We start from the raw sequence: 18,314 nt of genomic DNA on the forward strand, positions 1-18,314 counted from the left end.
AAGAAAAGGACATCCATGTACAGGAAACACATAGAACCCCTAATAGACATGACCAGAAAAGATCTTCACTATAACACATTATAATCAAACATTCAACAGTAAAACATAAAGAAAAGATTCTAAAATGTGCACAAGAGAAATACCACATTAACTTCAGGGATCCCTAATTAAACTAACAACTTCTTTCTAATAAGAAACCCTACAGGCTAGGAGAGAAGGGAAAGACATAGCCCATGCTAAAATAAAGAAACTGTCAATCCTAAAAAAAAGAATACTGTACGCTGCAAAGCTCTCACTTATAAATGAAGGTGAAATAAAGACCTTCCAAAACAGATATTGAAAGAATTTGTCACCACTTGTCCATCCTTACAAATGATTCTTAAGGATGTACTACACATAGAAACAAAACAATGGTCATCATTATGAAAGAATGTGAAGGCAGAACAATCTCCTACTAAAAGTAAAAAGGAAATACATAGCAAACAATAGGAATATGTGTGGGAAAATGGTATGACCGAATCATAACTTATCATTAAAAATCTTGAATGTAAAGGGCCTAAATTCTCCAATTAAAAGTTACAGATTAGGGCCATCACTGTGGTATAGCAGGTTAAGCCTCTGCCTGTGATGCTGGCATCCCATGTGGGTTCTCTGCTTTGGATCCAGCTCTCTGCTGTTTGCTAGGGAAAGCAGTGGAAGATGGCTCAAGTGCTTGGGCCTCTGTCCCTGTGTGTGAGACCCAGATGAAGCTCTTGGCTCCTGGCTTCAGCCTGATCAAACCCCAGCAATTGTGGTCTTTTGGAGAGTGAACCAGTGAATGGAAGATATTTCTCTCTCTCTTTCTCTCTGCCTCTGCTTCTCCTAATCTGTAACTCTGACTTTCAAATAAATCATAAAAAAAAAAAACCTCTCAGTAAAAAAACAAAAAAGATTTAATTGAACCTGAGATATGTAGGCCTTAAGTTGGATCAGTAGTGTCCCATGCTATGGTTCTTAGTCTGAGTCTATGGAGCCCAAGTATCTTCAGAAGGGAGTCAAGGGGACCACACATTCCTTTAAAAGTTATGAAATTTTATATGGTTTTGTATATGCACAATTTTCTAAGGAGAAAACCTATAGTTTCATTTTCTCAAATGATTATGTAATTTGCATATGTTTAAGAAAAAGTATATGAACTTTGGTCTCTTTTTTAATATTTGCTTATTTAGAAAATCAGATTATTAGAGAGAGAGAGAGAGAAAGAAGGAGAGACAGAGAGAGACAGATTGTGCATCAACTAGATCACTCACCAAATGGCCACAACAGCCAGGTCTGGGCCAGGCCAAAGTCAGGAGCTAAGAGCTTCTTCTGGGTCTCCCATGTGGGTGGCACTGGCCCAAGCATTTGGACTATCCTCCTCTGCTTTCCCACAGGATACAGTGAAAAGAGTATAAAGAGGGAAGCTTATAGCAATTAATGCCAACATCAAGAAATTGGAAAGGTACAAAATGAGCTTTCAATGCATCTCAAGGATCTACAAAAGCTAAAACAAATCAAACCCAAAATTAGTAGGAAGAAAGAAATAATTAAAATTAGAGAATAAACAAAATTGAAGTAAAAATACAAAATATTATTGAAATGAAGAGCTGGTTTTTTTGAAAAATAAACAAAATTGATACACCATTTACACAACTAACCAAAACTGAGAGAAGAGACCCAAATAAATAAAATCAGAGATGAAAAAGGAGATGTAACAACAGGTATCACAGAAATAAAAACAAACATCAAGAATTATTACAAACAGCTATATGCCAACAAATTGGAAAATCTAGAAGAAAAATAGAGATTCTTGGATACATACAATCAACCAAAATTGGGTCATGAAGAAATAGAAACCCTAACAGAGATTGAATCGTAATAAATAACCTCACAACAAAGAAAAGCCCAGGACTGGATGGTTTCACTGCTGAATTCTACCAATTTTCCCAAACTATTCAAAACAATTGAAAAGGATGTTATCCTTCCAAATTCTTTCTATGAGGCCAGCATCCCCTTAATTCCAAAACTAGAAAAAGACAGAACAAGGAAAGAGAACTACATTCCTGATGAGCATGGTTAGAAAAATTCTCAACAAAATACCAGGTAATTGAAACCAACAACACATCAGAAAGATCATTAACCAGGACTAACTGGGATTTAACTTGGTATGCAGGGACTGTTCAAAACATGCAAATCAATCAATATGCTAAATCACATTAAAAATTGAAGAATAAAATCCATATGATTATTTAAATAGATGCCAAGGAAACATTTGATAAAATACAACCATCTTTTCATAATTAAGACCTTAGGCAAATTAGGTATAAAAGGAACATGCCTCAGCACAATCATGGCAATATATGATGGACTCACAGCCAGCATCATATTGAATGGGGAAAAGCTTAAAGCAGTGCCCTAGATATGGAACCAGACAAGGATGCCCACTTTCACTATTGGTATTCAATAGAGTTCTAGAAATTTTAGCCAGAGCCATTAGGCAAGAAAAAGAAATCAAAGGGATACAAATTAGAAAGGAGGAAGTCATATTATCCTTGTTTGCAGATGACATGATTCTATATATGGAAACTGAAAGGCTCTACTAAGAGTCTGTTACTCATAAGAGAGTTTGGTACAGTTGCAGAATATAATATCAACACACAAAAATCAATAGCCCTTGTATACATAGACGATGCTATTGCTGAAAAAGAACTTCTAAGATCAGTCTCATTCACAATAGCTACAAAAAATTTTAAATACATTGGAATAAATTTAACCAAGATGTGAAAGATATGTACAATTAAAATTATAAAACATTAAAGAAAGAAATAGAGGAAGATACATAAAAAATGAAAAAATCTTCAAAGTTTGTAGATTTGAAGAATTAACATCATCAAAATCCATATTGCCATTAGAAATTTATAGATTCATTGCAATCCAAATCAGAATACCAACCACACTCTTCTCAGATCTAGGAAAAAACAATGCTAAAATGTATATGGAAACACAAGAGACCCCTAGCTAAAGCATTGTTAAACAACAAAAACAAAGCCAGAGGCATCACAATACCAGATTTCAAGACATACAACAAGATAGTTATAATCAAAACAGCTTGTACTGGCACAAAAATAGACATGTAGACCAATGGCACAGAATAGAAACCCCAGAAATCAGTCCACACATCTGCAAACAACTAATCCTTGACAAAGTAGCTAAAATCAATCCCTGCAGAAAGGACAGACTCATCAACAAATGATGCTGGATCTTCACTTGCAGAAGTATGAAACAATACCCCTACCTTACACCTTATACAAAAAACAACTTTAAATATATCAAGGATCTAAATCTTCAACCTGACACCATCAAAATATTAGAAGAAAACATTGGGGAAACTTTGTAAGACATTGGCATAGGCCAAGATTTTTTGGATAAGAATCTGGAAGCACAGGCAATAAGAACAAAAACAGGCAAATGGGATTACATCAAGCTAAAAAGCTTCTGCACTGCAAAGGAAACACTCAACAAGATGAAGAGACAAATGACATAATGGGAGAAAATAATTTGCAAACCAAGCAACTTACAAAAGATTAATATCCAGGATCTATAGTAATATCCACCTCAAGAAACTCAACAACAAAACAAATAATCCAGTTAATAAATGGGCTTGAATGCACTTGAACAAAAGGGACTTGAACAAGCATTTTTATTTTTGGACAGGCAGTTAGACAGAGAGAGAGAGACAGAAAGAGAGTTATAGACAGTGAGAGAGAAACAGAGAGAAAGGTATTCCTTCTGTCGGTTCACTCCCCAAATGGCTGCCACAGCCGGCACTATGCTGATCTGAAGCCAGGAGCTGGGTGCTTCCTCCCTGACTCCCATGCAGGTGCAGGGACCCAAGCACTTGGGCCATCCTCCACTGCCCCCCCGGGCCACAGCAGAGAGCTGGACTGGAAGAGGAGCAACTGGGATTAGTACCCGGTGCCCCAACTGGGACTAGAACCCGGGGTGCTGGCGCTGCAGGCTGAGGATTAGCCAAGTGAGCCATGGCGCTGACCTGAACAAGCATTTTTTAAAAGATGGCCAATAGACACATGAAAAAATACTCAGGATCATTAGCCATCAGGGAAATGCAAATAAAAACCACAATGAGATTTCACTTCTCCCCAGTTAGAATGGATATCATAGGGGCTGGTGCTCTGGTTAGTGGGCTAAGTCTCCACGTACAGTGCTGGCATCCCAAGTGGGCACCAGTTCATGTCCTGGCTGCTTCTTTTCTGATCCAGCTTCCTGCTAATGGTCTGGTAAAGCAGTGGAAGGTGGTCCAAGTGCTTGGGTCCCTACACACACATGGGTGACCCAGAACTATCTCCTGGCTCCTGGTTTTGGATTGACTCAGCTTAAGCTGTTGAGGCCATTTGGGGAGTGAACTAGCAGATGGAAGATCTTTCTCTATATCTTTCCTTCTCTCTATCTATAACTCTACTTTTCAAATAAATAAATATTTTTTTTAAAAAAAGAATGGCTATCATATTGGGATCAATAAACAATAAATGCTGGTGAGGATGTTGGGAAAATGTACCCTAGTACACTCTTGGTGAGAATGTAAACTAATACAGCCATTGTGGAAGACAGTATAGACATTCCTCAGAAATCTGAAGATAGATCTACCATATGACCCAGCCATCGCATTCCTAAGAATTTTCCCAAATGAAATGAAATCAATGTAATACAGAGTTATCTGTACCCCCATGTTTGTTGCAGCTCAATTCACAATAAATAAGACAATCAACTCACATGTCCATCAATTGATGACTAGATTAACAAAATGTGATATGGACACTATGGGACACTAATGAAAAAAATGAAAAAAAGGAAAAAAGAATGAAATTCTGTTTTTCGCAACAAAATGGATGCAACTGGAAACCATTATACTTAGTGAAATAAGCCAGTCTAAACAGTCAAATATCATATGTTTTCCCTGATCTGTAGTAACCAATAGAGTACAAAGAAATGCATTGTATATAAGTGAAATTGACATTTGGAAATTCAATTATTGTTTATAGCCCTTGTCTTTACTGTTGTGGAGAAGTGTTTTTTTTTTTTCTTCTTCTTCTTACTATTGTTGAATTCTTTACTTAGTGGAGGTTTAAGCTTGTGATTACAAAATAAACCAAGTATGTCATTATTAAAAAAATGTTGTTTGGGTCACTCACATCCTGTCAGAGTACATGGTTCTGAGTATGGACTCTGTTTCCTATTCCAGTTTCCTGTTAATGTGATCCTGGCAGGCATCTGGTGATGGTTCAAGTAGTTGGCCTCCTGGCACCAAATTGGGAGACGAGAATGGAGTTTGTGGCTCCTAGATCTGGTTCCAGCCCAGCCTCACCTGTTATGGGCATTTGAGAAGTGAATCTGTGGATAGGAGTTCTCTTTTTTTTTACTCTGTCTCTCAAACACATAAATGAAAATTAAATTTTAAAAATGAAATAAGAAATAAGTAATTATATTTAAAAACATTTTCTCAATTACTATTGTGCTAAATTATTTTATTGTTGTTCAAACTATCAGCATTTTTTTTAAAGAAAGGGGTGGAATTTTATCTTCATTTACAGGACACTGTAAGATACGAAATTCCACAGAAGTAAGAAACCCATTGAGAGGACAAGCTTCATACAGTATGTACAGTTTGGAACTGTTCAAGTATAGTTTTGTTGTAAAAGTGCTACAATAACAAACCACATTTGAAAAAAAGGTCTTAGTAGAGAAACAGTAAGACAAACAACAAAACGACTAGTGCCTCAGCAGTGCGATCAAAAGTGAAAGGCCCCCGGTGCCCCATCCTGCACTTGGAAGGTGTAGCCTTCAGAGGTGGTCTCTGGCGCAACATTTTGATCTTCCTCTTCCTCTATAGAGAAGTACTTCTCAATCAAGTTTAATGGAGCCCTATAAACAGATTCATTTTCATGGTTTTGAAGAGCTTCAATTTTATCCAAGCCTCCACATTCTTCAATCATTATACTAAGTTTCTCAGTTTCACCTAATTTCTCAGCAGCCTGGAAGATATTTGAAATGGCATCCAGAATAACCAGAATAATTTTGGTATCCTTTGCAGTCAAGAGGTTCATCAACGGTTCTATTATACCACAATGAACAAGGTACACAATCTGTTCAACTGTTCCGCCACTTGTATAGTTGGTTACAGCCCATACTGCTTCTTTTTGTGTCTTAAAGTCTGCTTTAGAGAGAACACCAACAAGGAACGGGACCAATCCGTGATTTACAACTTGTTGTATCTGGTCCTGACGCCCAGCTGTGATGTTTGACATTGTACACGTGGCCTCCTTCTGGATGTTAGTTTTGCGGTTAGTGAGCAGGCTGGGAAAGACGGCAAGTGCTCCTGCATCTATCACAACCTGTGTCTGTTCATCTGTCCCTGTGACAATATTCCCTATGGCTCTTAGCGCAGGAGTCACAATTGGCAAATCATTAGCTCCCAGAAGCTTCACGAGTTGCGGCACAACTCCTGTCTTCACAACCATTTCAATCCGTTCATTTGGACCATCAGTGAGATAGGAAATAGCCCAGCAGGTATCTGCTAACACTTCCGGATCATCGTGTTGCAGGAGACGAACTAAAGTAGGAAGAATCTGCTCAACGGCATCTAATGGGGGTGCAGGATTCTTGTTGCGACAAAGGTTTGAAAGTGTCCATGTCAGATTACGTAAGTAACCGCATGCCAAAGAAGACATATCAGGAACAGCCAGAAGAGCCAAAAGTGGGTCGATTGCACCATACTTGATAACCAAATCTCGGAAAACTGAACCATCACCTGCAATGTTTCCTAGAGCCCATACAGCTTGTTCGCTGATGTGAGCATGGGGAGATGCCAACAGGGAAATGAATGCTGGGATAGCACCTCCATCCACCACAGCCTTAGTTTGTTCTGAGGTCCCAGAAGCAATGTTAGTGAGCGCCCAGGCAGATTCAAACTGAATGGGGCTACAATCAGTTCTGCCCAAGAAGGACACAAATTTTGGAATCAAACCAGCCCGGATGATGTTGTCTATGGGGGGCTGTTTTTCCCTGGAAAGCAGTTTCCTAGCAGCTTGGGTAGCTTGGAGCTGGCTTTCCAAATAGTTGCTGGTTATGCCTTTGACAATGTCATCAACAGACCAATGTACAGTTCCCTGATTGTTGCGGTTTTCCTGCAGCGGCGAAGTCGCATCGTCGGGAAAGGAGCTCATGTTCCTCCTCTTCAGCATCTGGTCATCCTTCTTAGCCTTCCTCAGCTCCACGTTAACTTCTATTCCGCGCCGTCTCATTTCTGTGCTGTCCTTCCCCTTGTTCTTGAATCTGTGGAGCCGGGCAGCCGGTGAGTTGGCATTCTCATTGGTGGACATGGCGACGAGACCAAAGGAATCAGCTGCACAGCTGACGCAGGCTTCCCCAGGAGGCGGTGCGTGCTCACAGACTGCCGGTCAGCCGCCCTGCAAACGTCTACCGCGGATCAGCCCTGAGACGGTGTGCCTCAGCATTTATTTTTTACAATCTTCATCATGCATAACATTTGTTAATTTAAAGTAAGTTTTTAAACTATCTTTTTTATTTCTTATGTTATTTTTTTAAACTTTTTTTTTTTTTTATTTTTGACAGGCAGAGTGGACAGTGAGAGAGACAGAGAGAAAGGTCTTCCTTTTTGCCGTTGGTTCACCCTCCAATGGCCGCCGCGGTAGCGCGCTGCGGCCGGCGCACCGCGCTGTTCCGATGGCAGGAGCCAGGTGCTTCTCCTGGTCTCCCCTGGGGTGCAGAGCCCAAACACTTGGGCTATCCTCCACTGCACTCCCTGGCCACAGCAGAGAGCTGGCCTGGAAGAGGGGCAACCGGGACAGGACCGGTGCCCCGACCGGGACTAGAACCCGGTGTGCTGGCGCCGCAAGGCGGAGGATTAGCCTGTTAAACTTTTATTTAATGAATATAAATTTCCAATGTACAGCTTATGGATTACAATGGCTTTTCCACCCCATAACTTCCCTCCCACCCGCAACCCTCCCCTTTCCCGCTCGCTCTCCCCTTCCATTCACATCAAGATTCATTTTCAATTCTCTTTATATACAGAAGATCAGTTCAGTATATATTAAGCAAAGATTTCACCAGTTTGCCCCCACATAGCAAGACAAAGTGGAAAATACTGTTGGATTACTAGTTATAGCATTAAATAACAGTGTACAGCACATTAAAGACAGAGATCCTACATGATATTTTTTAAAAATTAATTAATTTTCTATGCCATTTCCAGTTTAACACCAGGTTTTTTTTTTTCATTTTCAATTATCTTTATATACAGAAGATTGATTCAGTATATACTAAGTAAAGATTTCATCAGTTTGCACCCACACAGAAACATAAAGTGTAAAAATACTGTTTTAGTACTAGTTATAGCATCACTTCACATTAGACAACATATTACGGACAGATCCCACATGAGATGTAAGTACACAGTGACTCCTGTTGTTGACTTAACAATTTGACACTCTTGTTTATGGCGTTAGTAATCTCCCTGGGCTCTAGTCATGAGTTGCCAAGGCTATGGAAGCCTTTAGGGTTCCCCGACTTTGATCTTATTCCAATAGGGTCATAGTCAAAGTGGAAGTTCTCTCCTCCCTTCAGAGAAAGGTACCTCCTTCTTTCATGGCCCTGTTCTTTCCACTGGGATCTCACGTGCACAGATCTTTCATTTAGGTCTTCTTTTTTTTTTTTTTTTCCCCAGGGTGTCTTGGCTTTCCATGCCTACAATACTCTCATGGGCTCTTCAGCCAGATCCGAATGCCTGAAGGGCTGATTCTGAGGCCAGAGTGCTATTTAGGACATCTGCCATTCTATGAGTCTGCTGTGTATCCCACTTCCCATGTTGGATCTTTCTTTCCCTTTTTGATTCTATCAGTTAGTATTAGCAGACACTAGTCTTGTTTGTGTGATCCCTTCGACTCTTAGACCTATCAGAGTAATCAACTGTGAACTGAGGTTGATCACTTGGACTAGTGAGATGGCATTGGTACATGCCACCTTGATGGTATTGAATTGGAATCCCCTGGCACATTTCTAACTCCACCATTTGGGGCAAGTCCGATTGAGCATGTCCCAAATTGTACATCTCCTCCCTCTCTTTTTCCCACTCTTATATTTAACAGGGATCACTTTTCAGTTAAAATTTAAACACCTAAGAATAATTCTGTGTGAATTACAGAGTTCAACCACTAGTACCAGAACAACAACAACAACAAAAAATACTAAAATGGATAAAGTATTACATTGTACATCAACAGTCAGGACAAGAGCTGATCAGGTCATTGTTTCTTATAGTGTCCATTTCACTTCAACAAGTTTCCCCTTTGGTGCTGTTAGTTGTCACCGATCAGGGAAAACAAATGATATTTGCTTCTTTGGGACTGGCTTAATTCACTCAGCATGATGTTTTCCAGATTCCTCCATCTTGCTGCAAATGACTGGATTTCATTGTTTTTGACTGCTGTATAGTATTCTATAGAGTACATGTCCCATAATTTCTTTATCCAGTCTACTGTTGATGGGCCTTTGGGTTGTTTCCAGGTGTTAGCTATTGTGAATTGAGCTGCAATAAACATTAAGGTGCAGATGGCTTTTTTGTTTGCCAAATTAATTTCCTTTGGGTAAATTCCAAGGAGTGGGATGGCTGGGTTTTATGGTAGGGTGATATTCAGGTTTCTGAGGAATCTCCAGACTGACTTCCATAGTGGCTTAACCAGTTTGCATTCCCACCAACAGTGGGTTAGTGTCCCTTTTTCCCCACATCCTCTCCAGCATCTGTTGTTGGTAGATTTCTGAATGTGAGCCATTCTCACCGGGGTGAGGTGAAACCTCATTGTGGTTTTGATTTGCATTTCTCTGATTGCTAGTGATCTTGAACATTTTTTCATGTGTCTGTTGGCCATTTGGATTTCCTCTTTTGAAAAATGTCTATTGAGGTATTTGCCCATCTCTTAAGTGGGTTGTTTGTTATGTTGTTGTGGATTTTCTTGATTTCTTTGTAGATTCTGGTTATCAACCCTTTATCTGTAGCATAGTTTGCAAATATTTTTTCCCATTCTGTCGGTTACCTATTCACTTTCCTGACTGTTTCTTTTGAAGCACAGAAACCCCTCAATCTGATGCAATCCCAAATGTTAATTTTGGCTTTGACTGCCCGTGCTTCTGGGGTTTTTTCCAAGAAGTCTTTGCCTGTACCTATATCTTGCAGGGTTTCTCCAATGCTCTCTAATAATTTGATGGTTTCGGGTCGTGGATTTAAGTCTTTAATCCATGTTGAGTGAATTTTTGTGTAAGGTGAAAGGTATGGGTCTTGCTTCAAGCTTCTGCACATGGAAATCCAATTTTCCCAGCACCATTTATTGAATAGACTATCCTTATTCCAGGGATTGGTTTTGGATCTTTGATCAAATATAAGTTGGCTGTAGATATTTGGATTGATTTCTGGTGTTTCTATTCTGTTCCATTAGTCTATCCATCTGTTTCTGTACCAGTACCATGCTGTTTTGATGACAACTGCCCTGTAGTATGCCCTGAAATCTGGTATTGTGATGCCTCCGGCTTTGTTTTTGTTGTACAAGATTGCTTTGGCTATTCGAGGTCTTCTGTGTCTCCATATGCATTTCAGCATCATTTTTTCCAGATCTGAGAAGAATGTCTTCTGTATCTTGGTTGGTATTGCATTCAATGTATAAATTGCTTTTGGGAGTATAGACATTTTGATGATATTGATTCTTCCAATCCATGAGCATGGAAGATTTCTCCATTTTTTGGTATCCTCTTCTATTTCTTTCTTTAAGGTTTTGTAATTTTCATCGTAGAGATCTTTAAAGTCCTTGGTTAAGTTTATTCCAAGGTATTTGATTGTTTTTGTAGCTATTGTGAATGGGATTGATCTTAGAAGTTCTTCCTCAGCCATGGCATTGCCTGTGTATACAAAAGCTGTTGATTGTTGTGCATTGATATTATATTCTGCTACTTTGCCAAACTCTTCGATGAGTTCCAATAGTCTCTTAGTAGAGTTCTTTGGGTTCCCTAAATAAAGAATCATATCATCTGCAAAGAGGGATAGTTTGAGTTCTTCCTTCCCAATTTGTATCCCTTTAATTTCTTTTTCTTGCCTAATAGCTCTGGCTAAAACTTCCAGAACTATATTGAAGAGCAGTGGTGAGAGTGGGCATCCCTGTCTGGTACCAGATCTCAGCGGAAATGCTTCCAACTTTTCCCCATTCAATAGGATGTTGGCCGTGGGTTTTTCATAAATTGCTTTGATTGTATTGAGGAACGTTCCTTCCATACCTAGTTTGCTTAGAGTTTTCATCAGGAAAGAGTGTTGTATTTTATCAAATGCTTTCTCTGCGTCTATTGAGAGAATCATATGGTTTTTCTTCTGCAGTCTGTTAATGTAGTGTATTACATTGATTGTTTTGCGAACGTTGAACCATCCCTGCATACCAGGGATAAATCCCACTTGGTCTGGGTGGATGATGTTTCTGATGTGTTGTTGCATTCTATTGGCCAGAATTTTATTGAGTATTTTTGCATCTATGTTCATCAGGGATATTGGTCTGTAATTCTCTTTCAATGCTGCATCTTTTTCTGGCTTAGGAATTAAGATGATGCTGGCTTTATAGAAAGAATTTAGGAGGATTCCCTCTTTTTCGATTGTTCTGAATAGTTTGAGAAGAATTGGAGTGAGTTCTTAAATGTCTGGTAGAACTCAGCAGTGAATCCATCTGGTCCTGGGCTTTTCTTTGTTGGGAGGGCCTTTATTACTGTTTCAATTTCTGTCTCAGTTATGGGTCTGTTTAGGTTTTCTATGTCTTCCTGACTCAATTTAGGTAGGTTGTATGTGTCCAGGAATCTGTCCATTTCTGATAGATTTCCCTGTTTGCTGGCATACAAGTCCTTGTAGTAATTTCTGATGATTCTTTTTATTTCTGTGGTGTCTGTTGTTACATTTCCTTTTTTATCTCTGAATTTATTGAGTTGGGTCTTTTCTTTTTTTAGTTAGTTGGGCCAATTTGGTGTCAATTTTGTTTATTTTTTCAAAAAACCAGCTCCTCATTTGGCTGATTTTTTGTAATTTTTTTTGGATTCAATCCTGTTGATTTCTTCTCTGATTTTAATTATTTCTCTTCACCTACTGGATTTGGGTTTGGTTTGCTGCAGATTTTCTAGATCCTTGAGATGACTTGAAAGCTCATCTATTTGGTGCCTTTCCAATTTCTTGATGTAGGCACCTATTGATATAAACTTTCCTCTTAACACTGCTTTTGTTGTATCCCATAGGTTTTGGTATGTTGTGCTGTTATCCTCATTTACTTCCAGAAAATTTTTGATTTCTCTTTTAATTTCTTCTATGACCCATTGTTCATTCAGGATCATGCTGTTCAATCTCCATGTGTTTGCATATGCTCTAGGGATTCCCAAGTTGCTAGTTTCCAATTTCATTCCTTTGTGATCTGAGAAGCTGCATGGTATGATTCTAATTCTTTTGAATTTGCTTAGACTTGCTTTATGGCCTAGTATGTGGTCAATCCTAGAGAAGGTTCCATGTACTGCTGAGAAGAATGTAAATTCTTTATGTGTAGGATGAAAAGTTCTGTAGATATCTGTTAGATCCATTTGGGCTATCGTGTCATTTAAATCTACTGTCTCCTTGTTGATCTTCTGTCCTGTTGATCTGTCTATCTCTGAGAGTGGAGTATTGAAGTCCCCCAGTACTATTGTATTGGGGTCTAAGTCTCCCTTTAAGTCCCTTAACAAATCTTTTAAATAAACTGGTGCCCTGTAATTAGGTGCATATAGATTGATAATCGTTATATCTTCCTGTTGAATGGATCCCTTAATCATTATATAGTGCCCCTCTTTGTCTCTCCTAACAGTTTTTGTGATATAGTTTATGTTGTCCGATATTAAAATGGCTACGCCTCCTCTTTTTTCATTTCTGTTGGCATGGTATATCTTTTTCCAGCCTTTCACTTTCAGTCTGTATGCATCATTGTTGGATAGATGTGTTTCTTGTAAGCAGCAAAAAGATGGGTTTTGTTCCTTAACCCAATCAGCCAATCGGTGTCTTTTAACTGGACAGTTCAGGCCATTAACATTCAATGTGACTATTGAGATGGAGTAACTTTGCCCTGCCATTTGCAAAAGATATTTTCTAATATATGCTTTGAGATTCCTGTGATCTTTTGCTGTGGGGTTTCCTTCCTTTACCTTCTTTCATATTGGTGACCGTGTTTCTGTGTTTCTGTATGTAATACATCTTTAAGCATCTTTTGCAGGGCTGGACGAGTAGCGACAAATTCTTTCAATTTCTGTTTGCTGTGAAAGGTCTTTATTTCGCCTTCATTCACAAATGAGAGCTTTGCAGGATATAATATTCTGGGCTGGCAGTTTTTCTCTCTTAGTACCTGGGCTATATCTCACCATTCCCTCGTAGCTTGTAGGGTTTCTGATGAGAAGTCTGCTGTGAGTCTAATTGGGGATCCTCTGAGAGTAATCTGACTTTTCTCTCTTGCTCATTTTAAGATCTTTTCTTTATGTTTCACTGTAGTGAGTTTAATTACTACGTGTCGTGATGAGGATCTCTTTTGGTCATGTTTATTAGGGGTTCTATGAGCTTCCTGTACTAGGATGTCTCTGTCCTTCTCCAAACCTAGGAAATTTTCTGCTAGTGTCTCACTAAAAAGGCCTTCTAATCCTTTCTCCCTCTGCATGCCTTCAGGAACTCCTAGAACCCGAATGTTAGGTTTTTTAATAGTATCCTGTAGATTCCCAACAATATTTTTTAGATTTCTGATTTCCTCTTGTTTTCTTTGGTTTGACTGTATACTTTCCTGTTCTCTGTCTTCTAAGTCTGATATTCTCTCTTCTGCTTTGCCCATTCTGTTTTTAAGGCTCTCTAATGTGTTTGTCATTTGATCTATTGAGTTCTTCATTTCATTCTGGTTACTCGTCACTATCACAGTTTCTCGTTCCACTAGTTGTTTCATTTCATTTTGATTCCTCCTTAATATTTCATTTTCACGAGAGAGATTTTCTATCTTGTCCATTAAGGATTTCTGTAGTTCAAGAATTTGTTTTTGGGAACTTCTTAATGTTCTTATCAACTTTTTGAGATCCACTTCTTGCATTTCTTCTATCTCTTCATCTTCATAATCTTGAATTAGGGTGTCTTGTTGATTTGGGGGCATCATATGACTTCCTTGCTCTTGTTACATCAGTTTCTGCGTTTGTTATTTGGCATATTGTAGATAATTTATGGGTTTTTTTTTGCTGTGGCATTTTTTTCTCGTTATACTATGCCTCTAGATTAAGTGGGCTGTCTGCTTTGATGGATCCTTAGAGGCTGTGATGGGTGTGGCCAGAGAGCTCTGTTTGATTCTTCAGGTTTAAGGGTGTGCCAAAGGTGACACACCCAGATTGTTCTATCCCTTGCTTGCTCTCTTTTTTTCTTTCTTTTTTTTTTTTTTTTTGACTCAGTTGGGAAGTAATTCCGCACAGCTGAGTGGAATTGAGGGTAGTTGAAATCTAGTCTTTGTGGCTATTCGTTTGATCTACCCCTGGGACCACACAAAAAGTTTATGCAGCCCTTAATGCGTTCTCAAATTTCTCCACAGTCCCAAGGTTACAGAGTTTGTGCACTCGGTGAGTTCACTCACCCCACCTCGGATTTTCAGTCTCAGATCGTTAGCTCCACCTACTTTCACTAGATTCTAACCTACTGTTATTCCTCCTGACTAGAGTCAAGTTTTTCTGCTTGGCTACTTGCGGTTGCCACTTTACATATGTAAAATGGCGCCCGCTCTTTGTCTTGCTCGGCTTAGTGAGGTGAGTGGAGAGAGAGGCTAGTGTCCATGCTGGTTCTCCTTATTAATTCTTTTTTTTTTTCTCTTCTCCAGTTAGCCTGGTGAACTTTCCCCAGTGGGGTCTCAGGCCTCTGCCTTTCCCCGTCAATGTCTCGGATTTCTGAGGTTTTTGTCTTACCTCCCATTCCTGCGCTGGCGAGATTCTGTGGTTCGGCTCCCGTGGTTGGGCTTCCACACAGTGGGCTCCCCGTAGGTCCTCTGTGTCACATCCACTAGATCCTGAAGTGTTTCCTCTGCAGTTTTTTTCTTGAGTCTTTTCTTGAGGCTACAGTAACTCCGCTTTTATTAAACTATCTTTTCCCGGACTATTGGTGAGCACCCTCACTATCTGCCATCTTCAGTTTTTAAACTCTCTTAAACACAGAGACATACTTCTCATATAATATTTCAATTACACATAAACATTCATAGTGTATTTGGTATTTTTACAAGATTCTACATAAATATGTTGCTTTTGTATGATTGAATATAATTCTAATTTCAAATTTTTGATTAATATATACTATATATTAATTAATATATTATTAATATACAATAATTATATATAATATAATATATTTATATAATATATAATTAATATATATTAATATATATATACAGATATATATATATAATATCTGTACCTTTTTATGGGTACAGTGTAGTATCAACACATGATAAATTCTCTTTTTTTTCTTTTTCTTTTTTTTTTTTTTGACAGGCAGAGTGGATAGTAAGAGAGAGAGACAGAAAGAAAGGTCTTCCTTTGCCGTTGGTTCACCCTCCAGTGGCCGCCACAGCCTGTGCGCTGCGGCTGGTGCACCGTGCTGATGCAAAGGCAGGAGCCAGGTGCTTCTCCTGGTCTCCCATGGGGTGCAGGGCCCAAGGACCTGGGCCATCCTCCACTGTACTCCCGGGCCACAGCAGAGACCTGGCCTGGAAGAGAGGCAACCAGGACAGAATCTGGCACCCCGACCAGGACTAGAACCCGGGGTGCCAGCGCTGCAGGCAGAGGATTAGCCTATTGAGCAGTAGCACCGGCCCCCATAGTGATTTTTTAAAGTTACGCTTAACCTATAAAAAGGAAATGTTAATTATGCCTGTGAAAGCAAATTTTAAAAGAATAATAAGTGACACAGAAATAAGACATTTTTGTCATCATAATCTTTGTAATTACTGGTAGCACTCACACTGTCAGAGAGGAAGACCTAATAGACAGCTAGTTCATTTCACTAAGGTAAAGGTACACATCTAACATTATGTTGGTAAGCACTGTACAGTGGCTGAATTCGCACTGAAAGGGCTGGGCAAGGAAAATGGGATTCAAAAAGTTTGAAAATATTCAGTCTCAAGTAGGAAGTCTCAAGTATGAATATAAGGCAAAGGCCTCATCTTAAAGGGACAGCATTTTCTTCAAACTACTGGCTGTGCTCTGTATAAAGGAGAGAGTACTCTGTTTTGGCTTGGGTGACTCTCCACTGTTGGGAGGCAGAGATTCATTAAGAAGGATTATCCTGGATGTGGTCACATGAGATGACTCATAGCTACCACCTTGGGTGTTGTGGTGGTGGAAAAGCCCTCATAACACATCCGTTGACAGATGTGTCAGATGAATAGTCATCAGCTGGCAGATCTGGCCCAATTCTCTGACAATTGGACTTGACTCATAAGGTGGGTAGCCTGTTTTACATAGCATGTACACTCCTATTATATCCTGACATTATCCTTATCATCCCTGGTCCCTGTTGCTGGTTCAGCCACTCCTTTTCTCTAGCTCTTGTGACACTGATTGTGCCTTAGTCTTCCTATCCACCTTAAATCTATCCTAAATTCTATTTTTGCCTACTGTACAGCTTCCCAGGGTTTCTCTAACAACAAGGTGCTCTGAATATTCATTAGGGCAACCCATTCTGGACTTCCTTGCCTGTATTTTCATGGACACAACTCATGGAAGTGTTAAGAATCTGGAGTTTACATCTAGGTAACTTTGGGTGAAAGACCTACTTTTGCTGTTAATTCTTATATATTTGACCTAAATGACTCAGTCCTGTCTTTTTTTTTTTTTGTCAGGCAGAGTTAGACAGTGAGAGAGAGAGAGACAGAGAGAGAGTTATAGACAGTGAGAGAGAGAAAGAGAAAGGTCTTCCTTCCGTTGATTCACTCTCCTAAAGGCTACTATGGCTGGCACTGTGCTGATCTGAAGCCAGGAGCCGGGTACTTACTCCCAGTCTTCCATGCGGGTGCAGGGACCCAAGTACCTGGGGCATCCTCTGTTGCCCTCTCAGGCCACAGTAGAGAGCTGATCAGTCATGTCTTTGAGACATAAAAACTAGTAAATAATAGTTATTTTAATTACTATGTTCTTATATTAAGATTCCTCAGTGGATTTTAAATTCAGTTTAAATGATAAAGGTAAGAATTATGTTTTCATTTTTTTATCCCAATCCTCCAGTTAGTAACACAGAAAATGTACAGTGTACATTTTTTAGATTAATGAGTTATTACTTTCTGGAGTTATTTGGAAACTTTTTTGGACAAGGTTGCACGGACACACTGTCACTAAAGAGACATTTGAGTCTCCAAACCTGGCATAAAGCAGACCTAAGGTGGAACTGAAGACAGTTCAGTGTTAAAGTTTTCTCCATTCTAGAAGTTGCCAACGTTGAGATCCCTGAGCGTGTAATGCAGGATCAAATTTAACATTTTAACTGATGTGATTGGTGAATGTTGTTCATGTACCATGAGACTCCTGCTGAAAATGAATTATTAATCAAAAAAAGAATTTTCCTAAGACATAGTAATAGAAATAAGAAAATCTTACTTGATTGAGAAATGCATATGACAATTTTAATTACATACCACTAAGTTTAACGTAAACTGTATGGGAAACTCTTGCCAATGAGGATGGGAAACCTATGTGAGAATAGTTGAGGATGCAAACCTATTGAGTAGATGAAGTGTACCTTAAGTGTCATTGAGAAAGCAGGTGAAGTCAGAGTTTGAGAAAATCCTGAAAAACATAAAGGAGTTAAGACTGATGGAACAAAATAAAAAGCAGAAAGTCATTGTAGATCCAATATAATTTCATAGTGAAATCACCATTTCAGAGAGCAAGAGGAAGCTAGATTAGCAGAAAGCTTGTACTTTGAGATATTTGGGAGGAAGCAGTAAAACTTTACAAAGATTAAGGTGGTACAAATACTACATTAGACTAGTATTCTGGAGACATGATTCTAATCCTAGTTTACTCACTGACTTAGACACCTTGAATAAGTCACTAAACTCCAGAACTTCACTTACTTATATCTAAAGCCAGAATGTTGGGAGCCAGTGCTGTGGCAAAGCAGGTAAAGCTGTTGTCTGTAGTGCCAGCATCCCAGA

General features: G+C 39.2%; 1 protein-coding gene across 1 annotated transcript; it reads right to left on the reverse strand.

Moving 5' to 3' along the window:
- Positions 1 to 5,610: 5,610 nt before the first annotated feature.
- LOC133775709 (importin subunit alpha-1-like) lies at positions 5,611 to 7,550 on the reverse strand. The gene has a single exon (XM_062214186.1). The coding sequence runs from the start codon at positions 7,413 to 7,415 to the stop codon at positions 5,826 to 5,828; it is 1,590 nt and encodes a 529-aa protein (XP_062070170.1). The 5' UTR covers positions 7,416 to 7,550; the 3' UTR covers positions 5,611 to 5,825.
- Between the last annotated feature and the right edge of the window lie 10,764 nt (positions 7,551 to 18,314).

Source organism: Lepus europaeus, chromosome 17, assembly GCF_033115175.1.
Source record: "Lepus europaeus isolate LE1 chromosome 17, mLepTim1.pri, whole genome shotgun sequence".
NCBI classification, from domain to species: Eukaryota; Metazoa; Chordata; class Mammalia; order Lagomorpha; family Leporidae; genus Lepus; species Lepus europaeus.